At 38.9% G+C, this 27,853-nt stretch overlaps 1 protein-coding gene across 5 annotated transcripts in view; it reads left to right on the top strand.

Annotated features, from left to right (window-relative positions):
- The window catches only part of epha6 (eph receptor A6), a 691,207-nt gene that overhangs the window by 588,917 nt on the left and 74,437 nt on the right, over positions 1-27,853 (top strand). For 4 of the 5 annotated variants that reach the window (XM_073045584.1, XM_073045587.1, XM_073045583.1 and 1 more), the window contains 4 exons: positions 9,605-9,713; positions 18,177-18,247; positions 23,913-24,011; positions 25,919-26,044. In XM_073045584.1, coding sequence (XP_072901685.1) covers positions 9,605-9,713; positions 18,177-18,247; positions 23,913-24,011; positions 25,919-26,044 — 405 coding nt within the window. The remainder of the gene's footprint in view (positions 1-9,604; positions 9,714-18,176; positions 18,248-23,912; positions 24,012-25,918; positions 26,045-27,853) is intronic. The other variant, XM_073045586.1, reaches the window with a different exon arrangement.

Here is a 27,853-nt window from a genome sequence, read left to right as displayed (position 1 = left end):
TCCTGTATTTTTTTTTCCCCTCACCTTTCCCTTTTTTTCTACTCCCCACTGACCTCTTACCTCTTCCCTACCTGCCTATCACCTCCCCCTGGTGCCCCTCCTCCTTCCTTTTCTCCCATGGTCCACTCTCCTGTCCTATCAGATTCCTTCTTCTCCAGCCCATTATCTTTCCCACCCACCTGGTTTCACTTAGCACCTTCCAGCTATCCTCCTTCCTTCCCCCCCTGCTTTTTATTCTGGTGTCTTCTCCTTCCTTCTCAGTCCTGAAGAAGCGTCTCGGCCTGAAACGTTGACTGCTTATTCACTTCATGAATGCTGCCTGACCTTCTGGTACATTACAACATTTTGTGTGTGTTGATAAGCAGAGGAGGATGAGGGGAAAAAATGAGGAAGACGGAAGTAAGAACACAAAGTGAAAAAGATTTTTATATTTAGGAACACAACAAGTGTTATATCTTGTTCGTAAAGCTGATTGCAGTTTAAGATTCAAGTTTGTAGTTTATAATATGGTTATTTTCAGGCTAACAGACATATGGGTTAAAAATTACAATATCTGTTTCCTGCACTTAACACCAGCAGTATATAACACAATAATACAGATTGTAATTCATTCTTGAAACTGTAAAGTTATATTGAACATGCACTGTAAAATGTTGACACTCAAATACACTATAATTATATTCATTACATTGAAACTAAATTTGAAATTAAGATAATGTCACGTGTATGGAGGTGTTGTGGCTGCTGAGAGAGTAAGAATGTGAGGAAATGAGAATGGGAAAAAAGGTGAAATATGACCTCCAACCCAAGGTTGCTGCCAATTTTACTCGATCAGGTTGTGGCCATGTAAGTGCCCATTTGAAAAAGGCAGGAAATCTTAAAATATCTAACTTATGTTCCAAGAGGCCACTTGATTAGAACTTACTAACTGACAAGTAGGTTTTGCCATGCTCAGGAAACTCAGCAGTGAGATGGAAATAGTAGCAAGTGATTGCAGGAGCAATTCTTCCTACAATTTTGTTCTCTCTTCCCTGTCTCTGCTCCTCAAAACCCTATCTGCTCTTTTCTGATTCCCTGTCCCTGATTGACTCTCTCAATTACCTTCAAGCCCTAATTATGCCCAATTGCCGAAGACCATTTGTAACTGCACCTAGTCACAGACTTCAAAAGGTCTGGACACCGTAAAATTGATAAGGCTCATAATTTTGCCAGAACCATTATGCTCCTTCAAAACATAGCCACAATTACCCTTCCTCTGTCCAATGGAAAATTGATACAGTTATGATTAGTCACTCATGTGACCGAATTCTTAGAATTTGCAACCGTCTTAAATATTTAGAAAATTGTTTTTAATCAGGAGTTTCTGGTAAACTGGTGGCATGTTCGAATGCAGCGGACTTTCAGGGGCCAACCAAAAGTGCATTTTTTAAAATGTTTTTTTGTGATTGTAAGACTATACTGGACTCCAAGAACAACAGCATCACCGGCTGGGGTATTGAAGGAGCCGGCGCATGAGTCAGGGAAGGAGAAGCTGCTGCTTGACTGGATGAAGGAGAAGGGGGTGGTGGGCCAGAGAAGGTTCGGAGGAGCTAACCTGGGTATTGCCTCCTACTCAAAGGCAACAGATTTGGCACACAATTGCAGCATGCAGTGTAACTGCAAGTGACTGTCTTGGATATTTCTCTTGGATATTGATGAGTTGTAGCAAGGTCTAGGCCTCTAGCGGGCTTGCCTGCTGCTGCTGTTGCAATGCAGGTGAGACAATGCTGGAGGTGGTTTAGCATGGAGTCTGGGAGCAGGCCTCTCCCATCAGTGCTGCCCTCCAGTGTTTGACCAGTGGAATGGCAGGCTTGATTGCTGGGAGCTGTGCAGTCAATTTGCATGTTGTTCAGGGACTTGGACTATATATTTGTTTTCTTGCCTAATGATGGATGTGTGTGTGTGTGTGTGTGTGTGTGTGTGTGTGTGTGTGTGTGTGTGTGTGTGTGTGTGTGTGTGTGTGTGTGTGTGTGTGTGTGTGTATTTTTCACTCTGTCGCTATTTTGAATGTATATTATGCACCTTGGCCCTGGAGGAATGCTGTCTGTTCCGACTGTATCCATGTATGGTCTGAATGATAATTAAATTTGATTAGATTTTATTTGAAGCATTTGGGAAGTGGAGCCTATTTCCTTAAGGATGACAGAGATAGAATCAGGATTGCTGCCAGTGCTATGTGATAGTGATGGTAAGAATTGGAGGAGATGGCAGTTGAATGCGTGGCTAAGGAGTTGGTGCAGGGGACAGGGTTTTAGATTTTTGGATCATTGGGATCTCTTCTAGGGAAGGTGGGACCTGTACAGATTATATGGGTTGCACCTGAACTCGAGGGGGAGCAATATCCTTGCAGGTAGGTTTGCTAGCATGGTTCAGGAGGGTTTAAACTAATTTGCAAGGGGGATGGGACCCGGAGTGATAGAGCAGTGGAAGAAGTGCATGGAGTAAAGCCAGATCTAACATATAGAGAGGCTTTGAGGAAAGAGAAGCAGAATAAAGGGTGTAAAGGTAGTAAGGTAGAAGGGCTAAAGTGCGTGTACTTCAATGCAAGAAGCATCAGGAACAAAGGTGATGAACTGAGAGCTTGGATACATACATGGAAATATGATATAGTGGCCATTACAGAGACTTGGCTGGCACCAGGGCAGGAATGGATTCTCAATATTCCTGGATTTCAGTGCTTTAAAAGGGATAGAGAGGGGAGAAAAGGGGAGGAGGGGTGGCATTACTGGTCAGGGATACTATTACAGCTGCAGAAAGGGTGGGTAATGTAGCAAGATCCTCTTTTGAGTCAGTATGGGTGGAGGTCAGGAACAGGAAGGGAGCAGTTACTCTATTGGGAGTATTCTGTAGGCCCCCTGGTAGCAGCAGAGATACCGAGGAGCAGATTGGGAGGCAGATTTTGGAAAGGTGCAAAAATAACAGGGTTGTTATCATGGGTGACTTTAACTTCCCTAATATTGATTGGCACCTGATTAGTTCCAATGGTTTAGATGGGGCAGAGTTTGTTAAGTGTGTCCAGGACGGATTCCTGTCACAGTATGTTGACAGGCCAACTAGGGGGAAATGCCATGCTAGATCTAGTATTAGGTAACGAACCGGGTCAGGTCACAGATCTCTCAGTGGATGAGCATCTGGGAGACAATGACCACCGCTCCCTGGCCTTTAGCATTATCATGGAAAAGGATAGAATCAGAGAGGACAGGAGAATAAGGCTATAAGGCTAGAACTTGCAGTTGTGAGTTGGGATGATGTTTTTGCAGGGAAATGTACTATGGACATGTGGTCGATGTTTAGGGATCCCTTGCAGGATGTTAGGGATAAATCTGTCCCGGTGAGGAAGATAAAGAATGGTAGGGTGAAGGAACCATGGGTGACAAGTGAGGCGGAAAATCTAGTTAGATGGAAGAAGGCAGCATACATGAGGTTTAGGAAGCAAGGATCAGATGGGTCTATTGGAATATAGGGTAGCAAGAAAGGAGCTTAAGAAGGGGCTGAGGAGAGCAAGAAGGGGGCATAAGAAGGCCTTGGCGAGTAAGGTAAAGGAAAACCCCAAAGCATTCTTCAATTATATGAAGAACAAAAGGATGACAGGAGTGAAGGTAGGACCAATTAGAGATAAAAGTGGGAAGATGTGCCTGGAGGCTGTGGAAGTGAGCGAGGTCCTCAATGAATATTTCTCTTCGGTATTCACCACTGAGAGGGAACTTGATGACGGTGAGGACAATATGAGTGAGGTTGATGTTCTGGAGCATGTTGGTATTAAGGGAGAGGAGGTGTTGGAGTTGTTAAAATATATTAGGATGGATAAGTCTGATGGAATATGCCCCAGGCTGCTCCACGAGGCAAGGGAAGAGATTGCTGAGCCTCTGGCTAGCATCTTTATGTCCTCGTTGTCCATGGGAATGGTACCGGAGGATTGGGGGGAGACGAATGTTGTCCCCTTGTTCAAAAAAGGTAGTAGGGATAGTCCAGATAATTATAGACCAGTAAGCCTTATGTCTGTTAGATAGCTATTAGAAAAGATTCTTAGAGATAGGATCTATGGGCATTTAGAGAAACATGGTCTGATCAGGGACAGTCAGCATGGCTTTGTGAAGGGCAGATCATGTCTAACAAATCTGATAGTGTTTTTTGAGGAGGTGACCAGGCATATAGGTGAGGGTAATGCAGTGGATGTGAAATACATGGATTTTAGTAAGGCATTTGACAGGGTTCCACACGGTAGGCTTATTCAGAAAGTCAGAAGGCATGGGATCCAGGGAAGTTTGGCCAGGTGGATTCAGAATTGGCTTGTGTGGGGGTAGAAGGGTGGGTTGGCAAGTTTGCAGACAACACAAAGGTTGGTGGTGTTGTGGATAGTGTAGAGGATTGTCGAAGATTGCAGAGAGAGATTGATAGGATGCAGAAGTGTGCTGAGAAGTGGCAGATGGAGTTCAACCCAGAGAAGTGTGAGGTGGTACACTTTGGAAGGACAAACTCCAAGGCAGAGTACAAAGTAAATGGCAGGATACTTGGTAGTGTGGAAGAGCAGAGGGATCTGGGGGTACATGTCCACAGATCCCTGAAAGTTAAGAAAGCTTATGGGGTGTGAGCTTTCATAAGTCGAGGGATAGAGTTTAAGAGTCACAAGGTAATGATGCAGCTCTATAAAACTCTGGTTAGGCCACACTTGGAGTACTGTGTCCAGTTCTGGTGGCCTCACTATAGGAAGGATGTGGAAGCATTGGAAAGGGTACAGAGGAGATTTACCAGGATACTGCCTGGTTTAGAGAGTATGCATTCTGATCAGAGATTAATGGAGCTCAGGCTTTATTCTTTGGAGAGAAGGAGGATGAGAGGAGACGTGATAGAGGTGTACAAGATGTTAAGAGGAATAGAGTGGACAGCCAGCACCTCTTCCCCAGGGCACCACTGCTCAATACAAGAGGATATGGCTTTAAGGTAAGGGGTGGGAAGTTCAAGGGGGATATTAGAGGGAGGTATTTCTACTCAGAGAGTGGTTGGTGCGTGGAACGCACTGCCTGAGTCAGTAGTGGAGGCAGATACGCTAGTGAAATTTAAGAGACTACTAGACAGCTATATGGAGGAATTTAAGGTGGGGGTTTATATGGGAGGCAGGGTTTGAGGGTCGGCACAACGTTGTGGGCCGAAGGGCCTGTACTGTGCTGTACTATTCTGTGTTCAATGTTCTTTGAAAGGAAATTGGACTGGAAATAATTTGCATGGTTTTGAGGAGTTGGGGAATGAACTGGCAGGATTGCAGTGCAAGGAAACCGCACGGACTCGATGTGTTGAATGGCCTCCTCTCTGCGGCAGTGATTCTGGGTCTGAGTTCTTTAAGGAGGTTTGAAAAGCTACATTTCTGCAATAGTTCAAATTCTTTATTCAGTAAGAGCTGAATGTGTCAAATTAGGTAAACCCCAGGATCAGCGATCAGACTTTGGAGATTTACCTACTCTAAGCCTACCACAACTGAGCCTTGATGATGGAAAGGGAAACTAATGAACATTCTCAACTGACTGAGAGCACTCTGCAGTTAAATAGTCTGGTACCACTGCTGAATCTCATTAAAGAAAATGACACTTTGTTGAGTTACTGAAAGGTGGCTGTGGAACCGAACCATGTTAAAGAGTCAAAGCCATCAAAAAGAAAAGTGGAAAAATGGAAAGTGAAAGAAATCAAGTACTTGTTCCTTGATTTGTTCAAAGCATGCTGCAATATTGATTAACACCATGTATACAAGAACAAGTTGGTGCCAAATGTCAAATGACTTGTTTAACATTTTCTTATATATGGTGCTGTACATTTCCACCTGATTTGCTGAATTTCATCCCATGGATGAAAGAACAATGATGCCCTCACTACCACAACTTGCTTCTTCGTAACTGAATTCATGTTTCAGAGAAATCAAACTACAACCTAACTGCTCACAGATTAGTGACTCACTGGCATTCTTGTTTAGATAGGATAGCAGTTGTATTTTGTTTTATCTCTGCTCTAAGTTTGTTAAGCTTTCCCTAAAAGTGTTGAAAGTATTTCATTGTTTTCACCCTTACTGTGGCATTTGAAACAAACTACATCCTTTTGTTTACCCTAAACTATTATGTTAATCAAAACTAAAGCAATATTAATCATGCAGTTCACGGTGGAGAGAGACAATATATTGCAACATCTTTTTTGCACCCATAGTGAAAGCATCATTTATTTAAATGACAAGATACGTCTGTCACTGCAGCTGTTTGTTAGAGTGGTTGGAAGTATTTTGCCAAGCTCCAGATAAATGTCAAATAGAAAAAAAATCATCAAATATAAAGGTGAATAAAACATCTTGTCTGTTCTGCAGAGCTACGCAGTTACTCCAGTGAAGGAATCTCAGAAATGCCTTTAGTAAGTTTTCTCATCCACGTTAGCCTTCAATTTCCACAGAATGACCTTCAGTAGAGTGATTGCTCATCATCCTGAGTGGTGCTGTAACACTTTCTGGAACATTCAGTGAGATTCAAAGCTCTTTGATCCTGGAGTCCTGGGGAAATTATACATTCATACTGAGAGTCACACCTTATTAAGTATGGAAAGCACAATGATGCTTTTCATATAAATGTTACACCTTAACCTATTCAGTATGTATACCTCAACCAGTCACTATAAATGACTACAAAGAACATTATTGTACACATTGCAGTGTTTAACACAAGTTCACCAATTCAGTAAGTGTGTGTGATGCTAACTCAGTAGTCTGTGAACTGATTAAACATGTTAATGAAATTTATCAAACTAACTAGCATTAAAGCCTAATCAAATATGACTACAACATTTTGGGAAGTCTGCAATTATGATTCAGGAATTGCTGATTAGATAAAATTAATTGAATTTATCCCCAAGTAATTGGTTTTGTTCTTGTTGTTTAAGTGCTGGCTTAAAATTTTAACAAACCTTTTACATCCATTTAGAAAAATGCAGACTGATGTTTTTAACTCCCCCAGGTTATACTTTGACTCCAGGTCAGCCATCATGTTATTTGATGAGCTTAAAAATAATCCAAATTCAATCATTTACACATTTTATGATTATCAATTGGAGGTCTGTGGCTATTGGATTTTTTGTATGATTTATGGGATCTTGTTAAACCACTGAAAATGCCTGTCAAAATCTGTCATGTGCATACTGAGCTTACAGTGGGGCTACATATGTTGAAATTATAGCCAAGCAGCTGACCTCTGAGGAAATTTCTTGTCCATATTGGTTCTGAAAGGGCTGCAGAAGGAAGGGGAAAAGCTTGTACGTCTTTTACAGCATAAGAAATTCCAAACATTTGACTGGAATGCACTGTTGTAAAGCATGAAGTATAGCAGACAAAATATATCCAGCACAGTGACAGTAGTATAAGATTTGTTTTAGTTAAGCAATAACTAGTGCCAGCTGTTAGTTAAACTAGCCGCACCAATTTAAATTTGACAGTGACATCTACGCAAAGTTGCTGGACGATGGGATAGAAATGACATGTTTTCTTCTTCAGACTAAGTAACTACCTCCTTACACAAACAGGCTGATGGGTTGTAACTGTAAGGCAAAGACTGAGAAGGAAGCATTAACTAGAATATTGAATTCAATACCAAACTAAACAAAGGAAGAGAAATAGATAAAGGAAAAGAAAGATTAGATGATGAGCAATAAAAAGAAAAAGAAAAAATGTGAAGAAGATTTTAACCTGAAACTCTATTTTTAAAATCTTCAACAGCATTTAAAACCTGAATGAATGAGATTCCTCGTTTTTAATAGTTAATTTTCCGAGCATTAACATTAACGTGTAAAAATTAACACCAATAATTTTGTTAAGTGTGCTTGATTTACCTTTGGGTAGGAAATATATTTCATGAATGAACGAAAAGGCACAGAGATGTTTACACATCAGCAATTGTAGAGCACCACCTAGCCTGGTAGTGAGTTTTAGATTTCATAGATCAATTCTAATCTGAATTTGATATTTCATTTACACCATTATTTTGACAATTGTTGGCTGTTGGTCAGGAGATCTGGGAATATACAGTATTTGTATTTTTCTCCAGCAAATGTACTCGTGTTTCACTGAAGAATCCTGGGCAGATCTGCTCATTAGCCAACAATTTACATTTGTAAAGGTGCTGACACCAGTGTTAAAAGACTGCCAGGAAAGCCCGGAAAATTATCATCGTCAATCTGAAGGCAACAGTAACGCAGAAAAGACACATTCACCCCACAACTGCTCACTTATGTTCACATTTCCTGCTCTGAAAAAAGTCATTAAGTCTGCCATATTTCAACCCTTTTTAACAACTCTAATTTTCATTGTTTTTTTTTAGTATAGCTATTTATAAAATTAAATCAGCAGCCCACTTTAATATATACAGAATTTCCTTGTCTGGGTCCAATTAAATGCGAACAGTTAAAGCCAATTTCAAAAGTTGCTGTCTTAACAGATATTCTCACTGTGTTATATCATTTGTATAAACCAGATTGTCTGCCACTGGATTCAGTGTTCTGTGTTAACCTATGACTAATAAATGGGTTTTCAGAATCAAAGAAATATAAACTATGTAACATTATTGAAACTGGAACAAATTAGCAGTTCAAAATGCAGCTAATTAATATTATAATTTACAATTATAATTAATGTACACTATTATTTCCTGACATGGTTCATCATTTGAACTAATTGAAGTAATTACATCATAATTAGTGTAGATAAATTAATGTAGCAGGTACCTCGAACATGCCTATAACCCCTGGCACCAAAAAAGGATTGTAGACATGAAAAACCATGTTTATTTGTATTACACAAGTATTAAAAACTCATCTGACGAAAAGACCACTGTGAATGCTAAAAACGTTTGCTCTCTCAATTTTTAAGATTAGACATGTTTTTGTCCTTTGCATTCATGATCCTTTGCTCGTACAATTTATCACCTCAGTGCTTTATTTGCTTGTACTTTACAATAGTAACGACAGTGAAACTTCCAGTATTCTTTGTCATTGCTCCAAAGTCCAGAGAAATTTTGTGAATTTCAAGCATTACTGCTTTCAGTGATAAGGCCCTCCTCATAGGTCCACTACATGGAATCTTTTCAAATTCAGTCCAGAGGAGTTGCTTGAAGTCGCATGAGTTAAAGCTGTTTAAAAACCCTGTACTAAATTTTTTGAAGACAAAGGGAGTTTTCAATAGCTGATTAAACCACAGTTATTACACGCCAGACCATCTGGATGTAAAATAACTAACTCCCTAGTTATTCCCTAGTACAGTAATTCCATGAGATAAATATTTCAAATTAATAATTTAATTTTTTTAAATAAATGTAAATTGGTGTTCATGTGGTTCTAGCTTTCATGTATACTAAAAGAAGTGAAAATGCTTATTTAGCATTTTGTTTGATGCTAAGATATTACTGAAGCTCTGTTTCCCAGTTTGTGAGACTTTAATGTGACTGGCTGCCAGACAGTTAATAACCTGCTGCCCTTTCTACATACTATATTTTTATTAGAGTGTCATGCCACTGTTTTCAGTGCTGTATTTCTCCCATTTCTTTTCTAGCATCTGACATAGCCACAGAACAGGGGCAAGTTTTGGTCATAGCAACCGCTGCAGTTGGAGGATTCACTCTCCTCATCATCCTAACCCTCTTCTTCCTAATCACTGGCAGGTAATGCATATATTCTGCGTCCTTTCTAATAAGGATGTCAGCTTTCTTTAATATCATATCAAGCCAGTACAATCATACTTGGTAGATTGTCCTTTTGTGTGCTGGTGTAAAATACATCGGTAACCTTTTTTAAAATCTCTCGATATTGATTGGTTACTGATACCATCGGAAATTGAAAAGTGATAGTAAACAATGAGTCATGTCAATAATTTACACAACCACACAATCAAAATCTACTTCATTTTAAAAAAGTGCCTTGTCAATTTTGATATTACTTCTGATGTTTTTCATTTTTTTATTTATTAAGAATGTATATTCTTAACAGGTGAAATATATAGTTGAGACTGTTGCTACTTTGATGATATTTTAAGAAATCATGAGTACTAATTTGCTGAGTTTATTTTGAAAATAAGTATTCATCAACAGAACAAGGCCATGCTGTCCCAGTTTACACTCAGTGGCCACTTTATTAGGTACAGGATGTATATAGCCCTGAGTGTATATCTGTGGCCTTCTGCTGCCGTAGCCCATCCACCTCAGGGTTCGACGTGATGTGCATTCAGAGATGCTTTTCTGCACCCCACTGTTGTAACGCATGGTTGTTTGAGTTACTGTCGGCTTCCTGTCAGTTTAAACCAGTCTGGCCATTCTCCTCTGACCTCCCTCAATAACAAGACATTTTCACCCACAGAAATGCCACTCACTGTTGTTTTTTTGTGTTTTGCACCATTCTCTGTAAACTTTACAGACTGTTGTGAAAATCCTAGGAGATCAGCAATTTCTGAAATAAACCACCTTTTCTGGCACCGATAAGATTTCCACAGTCAAAGTCACTTAGATCAATTTCTTCTTCATTCTGATGTTTGGTCTAAAAAACAAATGAACCTCTTGACTATGTCTGGTTGCACTGAGCTGCTGCCACTGGTTAACTGATTAGATTTTTTCATTAATGAGCAGGTATACAAGTATACTTAAAATGAGGCCACTGAGTATAGGTGCCCAAGGTTATTTCCAACTTTCTATCCGATCCATATCCTGCTTTAGACAATCTTCCTCACCATCCACATTACCACCAAGTATCATGCCACATTGCAAACTTACCAATCATTCCTCCTGCTTCCACGTTCAAGTTGTTAACGTATTCACAAATAACCGGAGTCCCAACACAGATCCCTGTGCTATACCACTGGTCATAGATTCCCAGTCAGGAAAACAACCCTCCACCATCCCCACTCTCTGTCTCCTATCCCCCAAGCCAATTTGGATACAACTTGGAATCTATTGTCCAACTTGGAATTATTTAGCTATTCCTGTCACTTATCAATTTGTATTCTATTTTAATACTCAAAAGAAAAACAATATTCCTTCACCTTTATGATTATCTTATATCTGACCAAGATATTTTCATAATCTTCACACTGACCTTCACCTCATATTTTTAATTTAAGAGATTCTAGTTTTTTAACCAATTTTAGGACTATTGTGAATGATTTTGTGTTTTCAGTAATTTCAGTAATCTATTTGAAATTTATGGTATACAATGTTTTTTATCTTATCTACTTGCTATACTACATATCTTCGTGTCTTCTGTTAATTTGGACAGAGGGATCCTTGTCCCATTCATTTAAATACGGTACTGAGATTTTTGTGGGACTCTGTAATTTGTACAATATGAGTAATAGAACTTACTCAGAATCCCAATTCTCTACCTCATTCTCTGTGACCTTCTAACTGGGTCAATAAATTGCCTTCAATGCCACCTGAGGCAAAATTCTTTTATGAAAGATTTCAACGTATTCTCTGTCCACTATATTAGATGTCTCTTCAAAGATTTCAGCCTATTTCATCAGACATAAAATCTCTTTATAAGTCCATGTTGGTTCTCTCTAAACTGTGTTGGTGACCATTTTCAAGATGTTCATTCACTGTTCCCTTGCAGCAGACTATGGTAATTTCCTAACAACAGACACAGGGCTAACCAACCTTTCAGTCCCTGGCTTTCCCTTCCCATCCTTTAGAAAACCCAGGGTGATGTGTACTTCTCTAAGTGAAAGAAACATTCCCCAAACTGAATGAATTTTGAAAGATTAATCATTTCTGAACTATGTTAATATTTAATGATCATAGATTGTATTTCTAATGGTTCATATTTTAGAAACATAGAAAATAGGTTCAGGAGTAGGCCATTCGGCCCTTTGAGCCTGCACCGCCATTCAGTATGATCATGGCTGATCATCCAACTCAGAACCCTGTACCTGTTTTTTCTCCATACCCCCTGATCCCTTTAGCCACAAGGGCCATATCTAACTTCCTCTTAAATATAGCCAATGAACCGGCCTCAACTGTTTCCTGTGGCAGAGAATTCCACAGATTCACAGAGTCATTTTAATTTTACATTTGTGGGAATGAAATGCCAGCATGCTTGGAAAATATCCACTTGAGTTGTGATATTTTTATATGAAAATAAACAGCCAATGTGTAATATTTATAACTGCATGATTGAATCTGTCACATGCAGATGATTTAAAAGTACTTAAAGTAATTGTTTTCACCATTGACTAATAGGGCATGGGATTGTAGTTATAATTCCCTATCCAGTCTATTTCTGGTCTGAGTGATTACGCAAGAGAAAGGTGACTGGTGAACATTCTACTTGGAGGCTAAAAAAAAATTTCCATTAATTTCCAAGAGTGGTCTCATTGTTGACTGGGCTATTCTGATAGCCTTTCTCAAACACCAAGAACTGCAAGGGAGGAACATGAAGAAGAGACACCAGTTCCTGCAGGTTCCATTGCAAGTTGCATAGACCTTGGAAATATATCAGCATTCCTTCATTGTGTAAATCCAGGCACTCCTTCCTAAACAACATTGTGGAAGCACCTTTACCAGAATAACTGGAGTGGTCCAAAACAGTGCCTCATCACACTTGGTTTTATTGAGCATACAAGGACAATAAAATAGGTTCTGTCAGAAATGCTGTCATCCCATACAGTAAAAGAAAAACTGCTTCAAAAGCGCCTTCACAGGTACTTTTATATGTTGTTTTTTAGGAAAAGTCAGGCGGATAGAAAGGTGAATTAAATGAGAAATAGCTCAATGGGAAACTGGAAAGCCTGTGTTGTAGTGAACTTTGCAAATGTGAAAGATTCTGGGTGCATTCCATTGCCTGAGCAGAGCAAGGCAATCTCATGTGGGACAGCGGGAGAGGTTTTATTCCTGGCCTCAGTTCCCCTTGCCTTTATGTAAGTATGATCCCATGGTCCCAGACTAATGGCTCCTCTGATAAATTCCAATACATCTGGCTTGGCTGTGACCTCCACCCTCCAGGCTATTAGGCTCGTGGAGTGGCCTTGTTGATCAGGCTGTTGTGGTTTCTATATCCAAGCATAACATCAGAAGAAATGTGTGGTAATTACACAGTACATAACCAGAAATAGGACAAGAATTTCCAATAAGATGGAGGCATGCTCGGTCACAGCGGCCTCCCCGGATCCAAACAAAGGTGTAATTGTTGGTACTTTACCTCTTTTATACAATTGCAAGACACAGCTGGATATTAAGAACATCAAGTACTGCAGGTCTATGGCATCAGCAAGTTGCTCAGTAGCAGTGGAGGTGGACTTGTAGTGGCTGCAGCCACCCAGAGAGGAAGGCATCAGAGGCGATATACAGTCCAACAAATGGGGCAAATGATTGTCCTGGACATTTGTCCTCTGGTCACAAGACCCTGCTGGACATTGATAATGTAGAATACTGCAGGTCCAGTTCACTAGTTCACCAGAGAGACCAACAGCGAGGGAGCTGCGTGGCCTCCGTTGCTCCACTGACCAGGCCCTCACATGGTGGGGTCGCCTTGTGTAGCCACCCAGGAGAGTGCGACGCTGCCGGCGATGTGGTGCGGTGGTCATCCGTGCTGGGCTGAGGGCTGGCTCCCTCCCATCGGTGCTCACTCTGTGGAAGACAAGCTGGGTTGCATTCATCTGCTGCTGTACTAGAGCATGATGAGGAACTGCTGCGTGCTGGTTCTTGGAGAAACGTGGTTCCAGGGTAATATCCATGCTCCATCGATTCACAGGCCATGACGCTCAGGGACTGGTTATATTATTATTTTGTAAAGGTACTTTTTCTGCTTTTGTAATTATATGTGGTATATGTGCGTTGTGGTGTGTGCTACTATTTGCACTGTATTTTGCCCCTTGGCCCCAGAGGAATGCTGTTTTGTTTGACTGTATTCATGCGCATGGTCAAATGACAATTAAACTTGAACCTGAACTTGAAAAAAACAGGTTTCCCTACTATAAAAACAAATTAACCAAGGTTGCCTCAGTGAGAAACAAAATACCTGAGGACTATGTCTCATGATAGCAAGACTAGGTTAATGTTAAAAGCTTTATTTTTCAAAAAATTGTTTTCATTTAATTTGTTTTGTTCAGCTATCTCCTGACATGATGAAATTTAAATTTTAATTGGCGAAAGTACAACTTTGCATTTCCTTCCTCTATCCTTTTCTCCTTTTCGGATTTCTTATGTCACACTTCTGGAAAATGAACAATTTATTTCCAGTCTCCTGCTGGTGCTCATTTGTAGTCAGGCAATAGATGGTGTGTTATAAAAGGAATTGAAAGAAGTTGTCTGTTTTTTTCCCTTTCTGTGGGGAACTAACTAGCTGTCTTTGGCAGTCCCTGAAGATTCTGAAGTTCAACATTAATGGCAAAAATGTTAAAGAAATTCTTAGACTACCTCCTTCTCTTGCCTTTGATTTTGGCCTTTATAATCAATGTTATTCAAAGAGGAAAACATGGGAATAACATTAGGAAAACATAACATGCTCCAAGTTTGGAAGGTGCCATGCTACAAGTCCAGCCTACAAGTGGCAGGTTGCACGACAGTTTATTCACCAAAAAATATTAACAAATTGGGCTCACTATGTTTTAAATTTGCAGCCGCGGCTGCAGTGGGTGAGGATTTCTATGAAGGTATCTTCATTGTAGAGTGGATATCTTACACATTGTACATTGCTTAGGATGAAGAAGATTTGCTTCCTGAACTCCCTGTGTAACTGAGATTCCACTATTTCAGTAGCCTGTCTTGCACGGTATGTCTTCTGCTTATACTATCAGGCTTGTACTCCAAGGAGAATGCTTCTTAATATGTACAGTACCTGCCTTCGCATCAATGCAGAATCTTCACAATCATCAGAGAGTCTGACATCTCATTGCCTGCAATTTAGGACCTAGAAAAACATGCCTAAATTTATCAACAGCTAAAAGAAATTAACCCGACAGGTAATGAAAGTGTCCTTTAAACACATGGGTGGAAAATCCTTTCTGCTGCTAAATGAACATTCAGCAACTCCTAAATGAGTGTACTGATGCAAAATCAAGGATCCGTATGGATTAGGTTGAAGGTATGGTTGCACTGATTAGGTAGGACATTTGCTGTTTCTAATCTTACTAATGTCTTACTAACCTCAACCTCTGGTCCAGTGATTCACATATTCTACTCAATTTAGCTATAATACTGGTAGTTAATTTTGTTCAGAGAACCCATGGATGAGCTGGTGTGGAAAATGGAAAATTACAGTTCTGATGCAACGTGGGTTATTCTTTGTTTGGAGCATTGTCTGAGCAGCGAGATGGGGGGGGGGGGACTTTCCCGCCCATCTACGGGTAATTGTTTTTTATCTAACTGCAAATAATCTTAAAAGCCTAATGCTGACACTAAGTTCTTTAAAGATTACTTAGAGATACCCAATCCCTTCTGTGTTCAGTGTGTGTGTGTGTGTGTGTGTGTGTGTGTGTATGGGGGGGGGAGGGGTGGGAGAGAGAGAGTCAGAGAGAGAAATACACACACAAGAGTCAGAGAGAGAGAGAAAGAGAGTCACAGAGAGAGAGAGAGAGAGAGAGAGTCTTTGTGATGCCTTGTACTGTGGACCTATGTAAGAATTTGTTACGGCTTTACAGTGAAATTTATTCAAAAGAAATGGGATCATTATAACTTGTGTCATGGTTCCAATTTACAAATAAATCACAATTCTAACAACGCTGATATTAGTTTATTTACAAATAGACTCTTCACATTTCTATGTAGAATATGAATCTATATGAAGACATTCACATAATTAATTGTTTCTAACAACTTAGAGGGTAATTTGTATTTTAAATATTAGCCCGTGCCTGTTAACGTTAATGTACCACAGTAAGTATTTGAAAGGAATTTTTCAAAATCTTAGCCAGTGGATTACAATCTGTTATTTGGGAGATTATTGACATCATATAAGAAACTGACGATGAGGCAAATTGTGACAGCACGTAATAACATCTGAACTCAGGCTGACAATAAAACAAACATTAATGCTACATAGGTGCCGGGCACGAACCAGCTCCAGCAAGAGAAAGGCTGACTACTTTGGCCTGATTCAGTGATATTGTAGAATCCCCACCTTCAACATCCTCTAGGTCATCCTTGACCAGAAACCAATCTGTTCTGGTCACTAAATCCTATGGCTACTGGATCAAATATTCAGTAGCAACAGACCTGCTTTAACTACCCAAAGATCTGCTTGGAATGTCAAGAATGTGAGTGAAAATTCTGCCCTTGCTCAGATGAACGTGACGATCATCCATCGCATCTGACAATGACGGGAAACGTCAGTACGAGAATTTTTAAAGTGGAGAAGCTGTTGCAAAGGGGCAGCTCCACTCTCCCGACGTCAGAAGTCTGGGTCCAGTGCTACGAACAGATGTTACAAACTGGGGTCTTCCTTGGTTGCATCGGATGACTGTGACTTCTTCTGTGCCGTGTCACGCCCTTCGCTCTCTGCAGAGCATTGCAATACTGCCCTCCTGGCCACTGCATCTCATCCGTCTTGTCCAACGGGCATGATAGGTCTGGTATGACGCTATCTCACCGGGATAGGGGCTGCCCTCACCTGGTGTAGCCCATTCATAGAAGCAATGTACCGGAGTATGGCCACAGTTGCATGCGAACAGCTACTTGGAGCCACAGGTGGGAACTGAGTGTCTGGTGGGGACCAGAGGTAGATGTGCTGCCCCAGAATGGACTCGACAAGTCCCCTCACCAAAGGTGCTACCCGTCTCTAGATACTCCATACACCCCTGGATGAATACAGTCCCAAAAGTTCCCCAGAAGCTCAGATATCATCCAGACATTCACTCACTTCATCTCCAGCACATTGTGCACTATCATACAGTTTGCCACAGTTACTCACCAGCCCTTCTTTGTGAAGATCTCTTAAACTTACAGTGTAAAAGATGGGTTATGGGCACCACTAGCTTCAAGCTCCACTGTCACACCCAAGATATTTGCACTGTCTCTTTGAACCTCATCTTGGAACTCCCTACCCCACAAGAGCACCTCCTTTAAATGTAATGCAGAAGCTAAGATTGGGGCTCACCACCTTCTCAGGGTAGTCAGGTGTTGGCAATAAATATGCCATCAAAGCCCATAGCCCTTATCTGAATAAATAAAGAATGTGTCAGAAAGTAGAATGCTGTACATTGGTTCCAGTACAGCATTTGCAGAGATTTTGCATTGGTAGTTACTGGGCTCCTTGTCTATTCAGTTGGGGCAAGTGAGGATCTTATTAGATGCATGCTACATTTCTGCAAGCTCATGAATAAATTATTATTGTGGAACATGTGTAATTATTGTGTGAAATACATTGAGGTATTTTGGCTCGCTAAGACACTACAGAACAAGTATTTTGACTCATAATTGCTCATTTTGATTACCTTCTCTCTCTACAAAACAATAGCGTTGCATTGGTTTCAGTTCACTATTTGTACTTAATAACCAACCACCAGAAACTTCAGTGAGCATAAATTTATTGTTTCTATTCTCCAATGATCCATTGGCTATACTTTACTTTTCTGTGGATCCCATAATAGAAAATGGCAGAAACAGAAATAGTAGAATGCCTCTGGCTTGTAATGGACCCAAAAGTACAGAGAAAGATATTTTAAGCTCTCCATAAAACCACATTACTCATTAATGTTTAGATGTCAAAGTACTGATTAATTGGTAATTACATTACCATTATCTAGAATGATGCTTCACAACTGGGTGATTGTAACTCACATGCACAATAAACAAAGGCCTGCTTGTCGAGATAATGTCCTCTGCTGAGAGTAATCTATATTGTGCATTAGTGCCTCTTGTGTAGCATGCTAGACATTATTAAACAACATCAGTCATTGGCGTTAGATTTTATATGCTTTAGAGCATTTCTATTGAACAAGCCTCTTGCAAAGAAAGCAATCCATCCCTTATTCTTCCCACAGATCTAACTGCAAGTCTGTTGTCCTACAGACACTTCTAACATGTTGCCTAATTTAATATCTGAGTTGCTTTGATAAATACATTGAGGTTGATATGTATTATTTGAACTTCCAAGGCAATTTGTTACATATTTCATTGTTTCCTTCTCTTATATTTGTTAAGGTGTCGCTGGTATATTAAGGCAAAAATGAAATCTGATGAAAAGAGGAGAACACATTTTCAAAATGGTCACAGTAAGTTGAATCTAGCTAAGCATTGGGACAAAATGGAATTGCGGTCTGAGTTTTGACACATTTTCTGATTCATTTTAACATTCAAATCTATTTAAAATCCCTTTCTTCCATGTGATTATACAGGATGCAACACAAGACTGTCCAAACCTAACAGCTCACACCATGCTCCATTCAGTCCTCTGCCCAACTATTTACATACATGAACGTATTGGTTCTATTGTCTAGGGCATCGCAGACCCATAGTTAACTAACAAGGGATAACAAGGCATTAACAACGACTAAACTACAGTCCTGCCAGCAAACCTCTGAGGACCTAACCCTCAGAGTCCCCAATTCCTGTCTATGTGAAGCTTTGCAACAACATTTTTGAAAGTCAACAACACTTAAAGACAGTTATGTAAAGGCCCTTACATAATTAAGAACATTTTAAAATTTTAAACATAAATAAACTATATTATAAATTTTATAGGATATTAACACTATGTAGGATGTTAACAGAAACGGAATCTAATCTTTATTCTAATGTCCAGATTGAGAATTCAAAACAGTGAAGACTCCCAACCCTATGACAGGCTGGGGTGGGAGTCACAGCACATTCTGGGAATCATGGAGTTTAACAACAGGGCAGGGTGACAGATACACCAGTAAATATTACTCTGCTTGGCCTGTATTTATGGTGGAACCAGTAAACAGAGGACATGCTTTTCTGTGACCAAGCAACTAACATTATTCTCAAAATAAATGATTGCAGAACTCCCAGTATCTCATATTATAATGTTGGTGAAGGTGGCCTTTCTTTAATATTTCCAGTAAAGCCACAAACTTGTCCTTATAGAATCTGAAACAAAGCCATCAAATGCTAAAGAAATGAAAGTGTCCCAGAGTTTATCATTGGGGGCCAGAGGAAGTATATTCTTCCTAAATTTGAAGTACCTCCTTTCCTAATTTTGTGTTTAGTTGCATTTTATAAAAGTGCTAAAGCTTCATTTAGATACAAAACAGTAAATGACTAACATATTTTTTGATGTAAATGGACTGTTGGTCCCATTTACAAACCATTCCCTTAGACCATTCCCATTAATCCCATTCTCCAATAACCTGTCCTGACCCACTTATCCATCAGACCCTCCAGCTCAATTCTCATAGCAGCTATCTACACTCATGACAATTCACAGTAGCCAAATGGGATATGGGAAGAAACCAGGGCACCTGGGAGAAAGCTCCTGGGTCACAAAGGGAACATGCAAACTCCTCTTCAATGCCACTATGCTGTGTTACAGGCCCATGTGAACCTATGTGTTTGTAATAGGGAAGGTATGGGGGATCTTAGACATATGCTTTCCAAAACCTTTCATGACCAGGATTTTCATCATGTCATACATTTATTTATAGAAAATGATTGAATAATAGTTACCATGATGATGATGACGATTTAGCAAGAAGCATTTTCCCATTCACTTTTAAATGTCTCCACTCATTCCCTGTGTCTGATGTAGTCCCTGAGAAAAATTGATATTAAAATCAAGACCAGAAGTACATTAGGCATAATTGCACTTAATGAAATTAAATTTGAAATGTGGTGGTGAATTGGTGGAAAACCAAATTTAGGGAAAAGTTATGTTGACATTCCATATTGATCAGATAGATTGGTGATGAAAAGACAAGTGATGGTGAGTGTGCACATAGGGTTATTGTTTTTGCAGGAACATTGACTACTAGGCTGATTGAATGGAACTGACTATTGGTGTACTGTAATTTCAGATGACTTCTGTAGATGTCAGTTGACTCCCTATTAGTTTATCAGCTAATGCAGGAACAGCCTTATAACTGTTACATTAGTATAATGGCTTAAGAAAGTTCAGTTCCAATTGCTATTGATATGTTGTTCTTCACAAATAATTAACATGGAGCAATTGAAACTCCACTCTATGTAATCAAGGCTGTGTGTGGATTAATATGTCATTGAAACAAATCTTTGCACTGGGAACATAATTCCCTGAATTTACATGTTATGTTCACAGAATTTGGTGCTAATGATTCAGTTCTTCAAATTAATTTCCTGAGTGGATGAACTGGAAACAGAGAAAGTCAACTGTAATTAAAAATATTTCAGCCTCTCAATGCTAGAGATTTCAGGAGGGTTCTGAATCAAATAGGAATCTGATAGAGATATCTCTGCCGCTTGCAATATATGTGTTCTATAGTTTTCAGAGAGGATATTGTCAAATTCCAGCAGGATATAATTTCTCTCAGTATTGATTAACATACTGGTAACGGACCAGTCCTGAAACAAATCACAAAATATGGTTCATTAAACTGAAAATTAAAATATTTTGTGTATAACAGAAGTTACCATTGATAGAAATAAAAACAGGGAGAAAGAATACCAATGATATATTAACAGGTTTAATGCAGAAGAGAGGTACTTGATCAGACCTGAAACATTTTGTTTCTCGGCCCACAGATACTATCTGATCTGCAGTGTTTTGAGCATTTACTGTTTTTCTCAGATGTCCAAACATCTGCAAGTTTATTTTTTTATATAGTTGTCTTTTGGAAAATCCATATTTATCTGAATGAATCCAGATTTATTCTTCAAAATTGGCAACAATTCCATATTTGAACAAATACCACTTTTGGCAGCAGCGTTTTGGCAATTCTTTTATTTTAGGTTGAAATCAGAAATTCCTGGAGATGTTCAGCAAGTTGGAGAGCACAGTGCAGGGAGTCATAAGCCCGACAAAAAAAACCAGCCGACCTGCCTCTCTCCATGGGTCCAACCTGAAGTTAACATAAAGTTTGCATTCTTTCATTCTAGCTTTGCCTGCATAAACACTGAGATGCACCATTGACTTGGATCAGGTTAAACCATTGGAAAATATTGAATTTTAATATTAAGGAAAAGCCCTTTCTCATGCTTACACAGGTGACATGCAAAAAAAAATTAGATCAAATAAAACAAACCTAAACCTTAGCAACCTCTTTTCTTTATCAGACCCAAGAAATTTTGACTCAATCTTAGACTGTTCACAGAAAGAGTATCAATGATAGAATCACTTTATTAATGTCATATAGAATAAGTAATGTTCTAAAGAATACCAGAACCTCCAAAAGTTTGAAGCTATTAATGAATTATTTGCTACTCTAAATTATATTTTCATAAATTCATACTGTAATTACAGAGTAGGTGTTACAGTTTTGTTTTCTGTTTCTTAGAAGTCTGATGTATTATTGCAATGTGATAAGCAGAAGGCTGCTGAAGAGTGGATTATTATTCTTTATTATTACTGACGGACCTCATTATGTTCAGGCTTTCAGTTCGCTAATTCTATAAACAGTTCAATGAGGTTCTTGCTGGTGACAATGGCAAACAGCAATTTTGCCACTAGAAACATTATCTGCACTAAGAAAAATGCATTAACTGCTTTTTTGATTGCCTATCTCTTATTGATATTATACAGAGTTCTCAGGATTTTGACTTACTTTGAATAAGTTGAGTTATATTGAAAGGAGTTTTTTTTTACTTTGGCTGAATGACAATTATTTTTTTCAATCTAAAAGAATGCCACTACATTTAGGCAAACATGATGTTCTCAAATACTTAATTTAAAACCCTGTGATGGAAACTATCTGATCCTGTGGATTTGATACTTTTTAAGTGCTATTATTTTCCCTACTAAAGTTAGATTTTTAATATTTATTTTGGTGAGTATTCGTCCCTAATTCAGTGGTTCAGAACTTGCAGTCAGTGGCGAGCTGCTGCAGTTGCTTCAAGAAAGATCAGAACTTACTTTATGAATTCCATTAGTACAACCTTCAGAAGGAAGCTGGCACCAACTATTTCAGTAAGGGCACCGGGTAGTGAGGGAAGCAGCAGGACTAATGCCATCTACAAAGCAGCTGAGAAAACCTTGGCACCTGGTAAGGCCCGGCATGGGAGGCTAGTCCAGAAAGTTCAGCCACTTGGCATTCCAGATGAGATAGTAAACTGTATTCAACCTGGATAGTGGTAATAGATGGTTGCATATCTGACCTGCGACTAGTGGTGTGCTGGAGGGATTGGTGCTGGATCCATTGTTGTTTGAAATCTATATTAATGATTTGGATGACAATGTGGTTAAATGGATCAGCAAATTTGCAATGGACAGTGAAGAAGGCTATCTTCTTCACTCAGAGGTGGTGAGAGTGCGGAACGAGCTACCAGCAGAAGTAGTGGATGCAGGTTTGGTTGCAACATTTAAGAGAAGTTTGGATAAGTATGTTGATGGTAGCATGGAAGACTATGGTCCAGGTGTGGGTCAATGGGACTAGGCAGAATAGCAGCTCAGTGTGGATTAGGTGGGTCAAAGGCCTGTTTCAGTGCTGTAGTACTCTATGTCTTTAAAGGCATGTAGCCTAAAGAAGTTTAAGTACAAGATTTGAAAAAGATTATTGTTCAGTTACTGCAAGTAATTAGTAGAGAGTTAATAAAATGTTATTGGTTATAAATGAAAGCTTTACTTCAGTTTTGAAGACCTGCTCCTTATTGAAGGTTAAACAGCTCAGAGATGTTTACCTGAAATATTTGGGTTGCTTAGTGATGAAAGATTTGAAGGGCTAGACTTGCATTCACAGGAGTGTAGAAGAGCAAAAAAGGAATTGATAGAAGCATAAGATCCTGAGGAGACCTGACAGGATTGATACAGAGTCGATAATTCCTCTTATGGACATCTAGATATAAAGATCACTGTTTAAAAAATGGTCCCAATCCATAATAGATCAAACATTGATCCTCAACTGACTGACCCTTATATCTGTCAACTTATTCAATCCCTAAAGATCCTGGTCTTTAATCCTTGATAGTCTGGACCCTCTGATCCCCAGTGGTCTCAGATCTCTGTATGTCCTGATCCCACATGGTCCTAATCCTCCTTGCTTCAATTCTCCCTATTCTCTGATAAGTGACATACACAACCACCGGTTCCCAGATATTACCCAGCATCCAATTCCCATTGGTCCCAATAATTCAATCATTAATGGTTCCCAATCCCTCTAACCCCCGATGGTTCCAATTCCCAATCATACCAGTCTTCAGATCCTCAATTGTCCTTGCTCAGGGATCCTTCAGTTATTGCCATCCAAACATCCTCCTCCCCCCCAAGGACCTGATTTACATCCACTTATATTATCAATTCCCCCACCACCAAGCTAGTTCACTGTCTGTCCACCCTGATTCCTTGAACCCATTCTTATCATTTTGTTTCCTTTGTTCCCTGAGTCTAAGGCAATCCAAAACCTACAGCAGCAGGCCGAGACTGAAAACTTACTGATGTACTCCACAGTGTAATGTATTTTCAGCATATTACAATTTATGGACAACCTACTTTCAATATTTAGCAATGTTACCTTTGTTGTGTCTCCCACCACATTTATCATGAGACCAAAGACTCAGCTGGACCAGCCACACAAATACCATAGATACAAGAACAGGTCAAACACTGGGTATTCAACTAACTTAATTTCTGACAGCCTAAAGCCTTCTCAGCATCACACTCAGGTTGCTAAATGTATTCCAACACTCAAACCTGTGATCTCAGCCAGCAAGGCAGGCAAAAGCAGCAGCATATATGAACACTCCACGCTACACATCTTCCTGCCTTTGAAATATATCATCAATGCTTCATAGGCACTGGCAGAATCCCAGAGCTCACTACCTGGGACACTGAGGGAGTACCCTTCACCAGAAGAACCACAGCATGTCATGAAAGTGGCTTATCACCACCACGTAAGTACCTGTCAGTAACTTTGGGGCTTTTGCATTTTTGCAGAAATGCAGGTGTATGTTGTCCATTGTAGCAGGAGCTATTAACCATTCTCCAAAAATTCTGGGCCAGTGTTGAAAACTACTTACTAAACATGCAAGATGTCTCTGTGTATTTGCCCATAAGATCATCTTTACAAGGGTCCCATATTTCTTCTAATCATCCTCATTTTCCAAGCAAATGTCCAGAAATGTTTTTGTCAATTTTGATTTTGCATGCAGATTTTAGTACTCTTTAGTCACCTGCCATTTGTCACCGTTTGGCACCTTTCATTTACATCCAGTTACAGTTATCTGTGCCAGGTTCAGCCTTCTTGTATGTATTTTTCCCTTGCTTTCATGTCGTTAATTACCTCATCACCCACGGCTGCTCTCTTTGCTAACAGATTTTGTATCCACTTATGGGTAAAATCCAGTTCTAAATCACACTAAATTACTCTCGATGGCTCTACCACTGATATTTTGTCATTGTATCATTAACACACATGCTGAATTCCTACTCCATCAAAATCCTGAATTATTACAGTTGGCATTTCCTTTCAAAGTATGACGAACACAGAGCGCACTCTTAGGAGAACTCTTTGGGAAATATTTGTTTCATACCAGCATTTATGCACCATCTCTGACAGGAAGTTTGGAATTCCTGAACAAATGAGAAAGACGCAAAGGTGCAGGCTAAGAGACCACCGTGTCTTTTCTCCTCTGTTCCATTCGTGGGCTTCATCTAGAGACCAGAGTTTTTACTTGCTACAGTCTTCAAGTAGCTGTGTTAGGAAGTTTGCCAACTGAACCTAAGCCATTTTAGACCTAGTGCAGAAACAACAAACCCATTCTGTGAATGAGATGAAAGTCTGCTAGAAAGAAGACCAAGTATAATGTAATATACATTTTTTAATAAACGGAGTTTTTTTCTTTGTAATTAGTTTCTGAATAATTGAATAATAGATAGATTTATATTGTGAGCCTATATTATGGAATTTCTATTATGTTATCTCAACTTTGTGAGGGACCAGAGTTGAAAGAGGCTTGATACCAAGTGATAGTCTGAGCAGATTTCTCATCCAGTCTGTAAGCTGCATTATCTTGCAAGATTGCTTTTTTCAATAGAATTTAATGCAAAATAGGACATTTAGCATTTGTGATGTTTTTAGTGCAACTTTGAAGAACAGAATTCTTGCTGTAAAATAATAGTTGTCTGCTTGAGTCTTTTTTTAATAATATAAATCCTGACTAAGTGGAAGTTTTGTTTATGGGTTTCTCCTCTTTTTGTGGGATTCAGCTGATATGCCCTCTGAACAAGATAAATAGTCATGTCTGTCTCTGCTATTACTCCAGACAATCGATTGATATTTCAATAAACAACCTAGAGAACTCCCATGGAAATTATAAGGGGATATAGATCACTCAATGTTCTGAAAATATATAAAGGTCTAACACTAAAGTGCTGTGGCTGTTATTTCATATTCTTGACATGCATATATTATTCTCCATCATAGTAGCCAGAACTATGAACACAATAGAAGAATAATGTGAATAGAAGAAGCTGTCTTGCTCATTACTCCGCTGTGCGTCATCCATTGCTTGTGTATTTATATTCACCAAACAGCTGTTTCCATGATAATTCAGAAGTTGCTGAGCCTTCATCTCCACATGGAGAAGCAAGAAGCTTTTCACAAATTCTCATTAAGTAGATGATTACACGGCATAAATTTCGAGTAATTTCCAAGATATTTGTATGTGCTGATAAAATATTTAGTGAAAAGCCGATACATTGAGACTAAAATCAACCAGTACATCAAAGGAGGATTTCTTTGTCAGGCTGTGTTTACTTTATTCTCACCAATGTAAAATTGTGTTTTAATTCTTTACAGTCAGAGTCCCAGGGATAAGAACATACATTGATCCTGATACTTACGAAGACCCATCTCAAGCAGTGCATGAATTTGCAAAAGAAATTGACCCCTCCAGAATTCGCATAGAGAGAGTGATTGGAGCAGGTAAAAAAATAGAAAATTATTTTTCCTGTTACGGATAATAGAATATTTTGGTCAGCCATGTTGTTCAGAAATATTAGCTTAATAAAACAGGGTCTAAATGAGAACTGGGAAATAAATTTAAACAATTAAAATGCTCATCAGAAATTACTACCTCTGCTGTATTGATGGATGCATTAACGTATTTGCAATGTGGTTAGCATTTCCATTAGTATAGGAGAGAATTTCAGAGAAGCACTTCAACATACCTGACTATTATTTCACAGCATTTGATTGTCTTATTTCTGTTATTTGAGAAATTCTGATGAAGAACCATCCCTAAACAGCCTTATTAATAAAATATACCAAGCAATGAGAACATAAAACTTTATGAATATAACAAAACTTCTCTTTTACTCGATCTATTGTCCAAACCTGTCCTTCAATTTCTCCTCTGAATCCCAAGAACAATTCAGTGGTCTTCTTAGCTAACTGGTTTACAGAATTCCTTCATGTTGGAAAGAAAAGTCCCACTCCTTTGCTTATAATTTACATATCTTTAATTTGGCATGTTAATTCTTGATTCTACGTTTCAGCAATATAACTATTTTTTACTTCTCAATTTCCAGATACCCTCTTAAAGATCTTGGCTTCTCTATTTGGATTTGGATTGGACTTGAGTTTTGCTTATTATTTAAAAGTCAAGCTGCTATCTAATTGATCTACATAAATGTACATAACACCATTACATGGACTAGATAGTTTACATGTTTTTTACCCATTGCTCTAAAAAGGCAAAATGTGGCAAAATCCTCAATTCTTGCAGCACATCGGGAGACATACAGTGCATCCTACCTGTGGTAACTTATTTTGAAAAGCATTCCCTCTATACACCATCGTCCCTCCCCTACAAGCCACAACAATGCTCTTTTATATCATTTCCCTTTAATATTCTTTCATCGCCTTGTGATGATAGATAGATAGATAGATAGATAGATAGTGGATCTGCACCCACAAAATCTCAAAAATAAATTTTATGTGTTATATATAAACAATTAAGTAAAATATTGTGTGACCTCTGTGCTTCAAATCAATCAAAGCATTTTTCAGTTGCTTAGAAATTGCTTGGGGTTTGCTGATTGATTTATAACATTATTGGATTGTATCAAGTCGCCTTAAAAAGATTCTCCACGAGATATATCACCAGCAAATATACTGTAGATAGCAGGAGATTTTGCTATCTGTCAATGATAAATAGATGGATAATTTCAAGATTTTAGAAAACCTATATTATTACTTCATTTTAATCCACTTTTATTTTCCCCAAACAATTCAATAATTTGTTCTTCAATTTAGTCACTTGCACTTCAACATTTTTTTGTCTTGCCAGTGTTTATCCACATATAATCTCTCCCAGCTACAATCCATGATTTTATGGTACAAGAATCTCTTTTTTTCTCTCAGCGCTATCCATTAATGGATACAATTTTAAGAAATAGTCTCCTAATTTGGCATTTTGATTCTTAATATTATTTTGTATGCATCTGTGAAAATAATTCTTTAAGTCTAAAAGTATAAAACTTTCACGGCTGATTTTCACAACTCTTTGCCATCTGTAAGTGTGTTGAGAAATCCACTCCTTTTGCTGTGTAGATATATAAAAATCCTAAGAGGTTCTCATTCACAAATGGTTATTACCTTTTCTTCTGAGTGATCAATTGGGATGTACTGCAATAATCAATACAGAACATAATGCATTCTTCTGCAAAGGTCTGAGTGAAATATCTGTAACAGTCTGTTTCTGGAACTATTTTAATTATACAAAATCAGAAC

Source organism: Hemitrygon akajei, chromosome 5 (assembly GCF_048418815.1).
Source record: "Hemitrygon akajei chromosome 5, sHemAka1.3, whole genome shotgun sequence".
Lineage (NCBI taxonomy): Eukaryota > Metazoa > Chordata > Chondrichthyes > Myliobatiformes > Dasyatidae > Hemitrygon > Hemitrygon akajei.
Note: the sequence above shows the minus strand (reverse complement) of the source record. Positions and strands in the feature narration are given on the sequence as shown.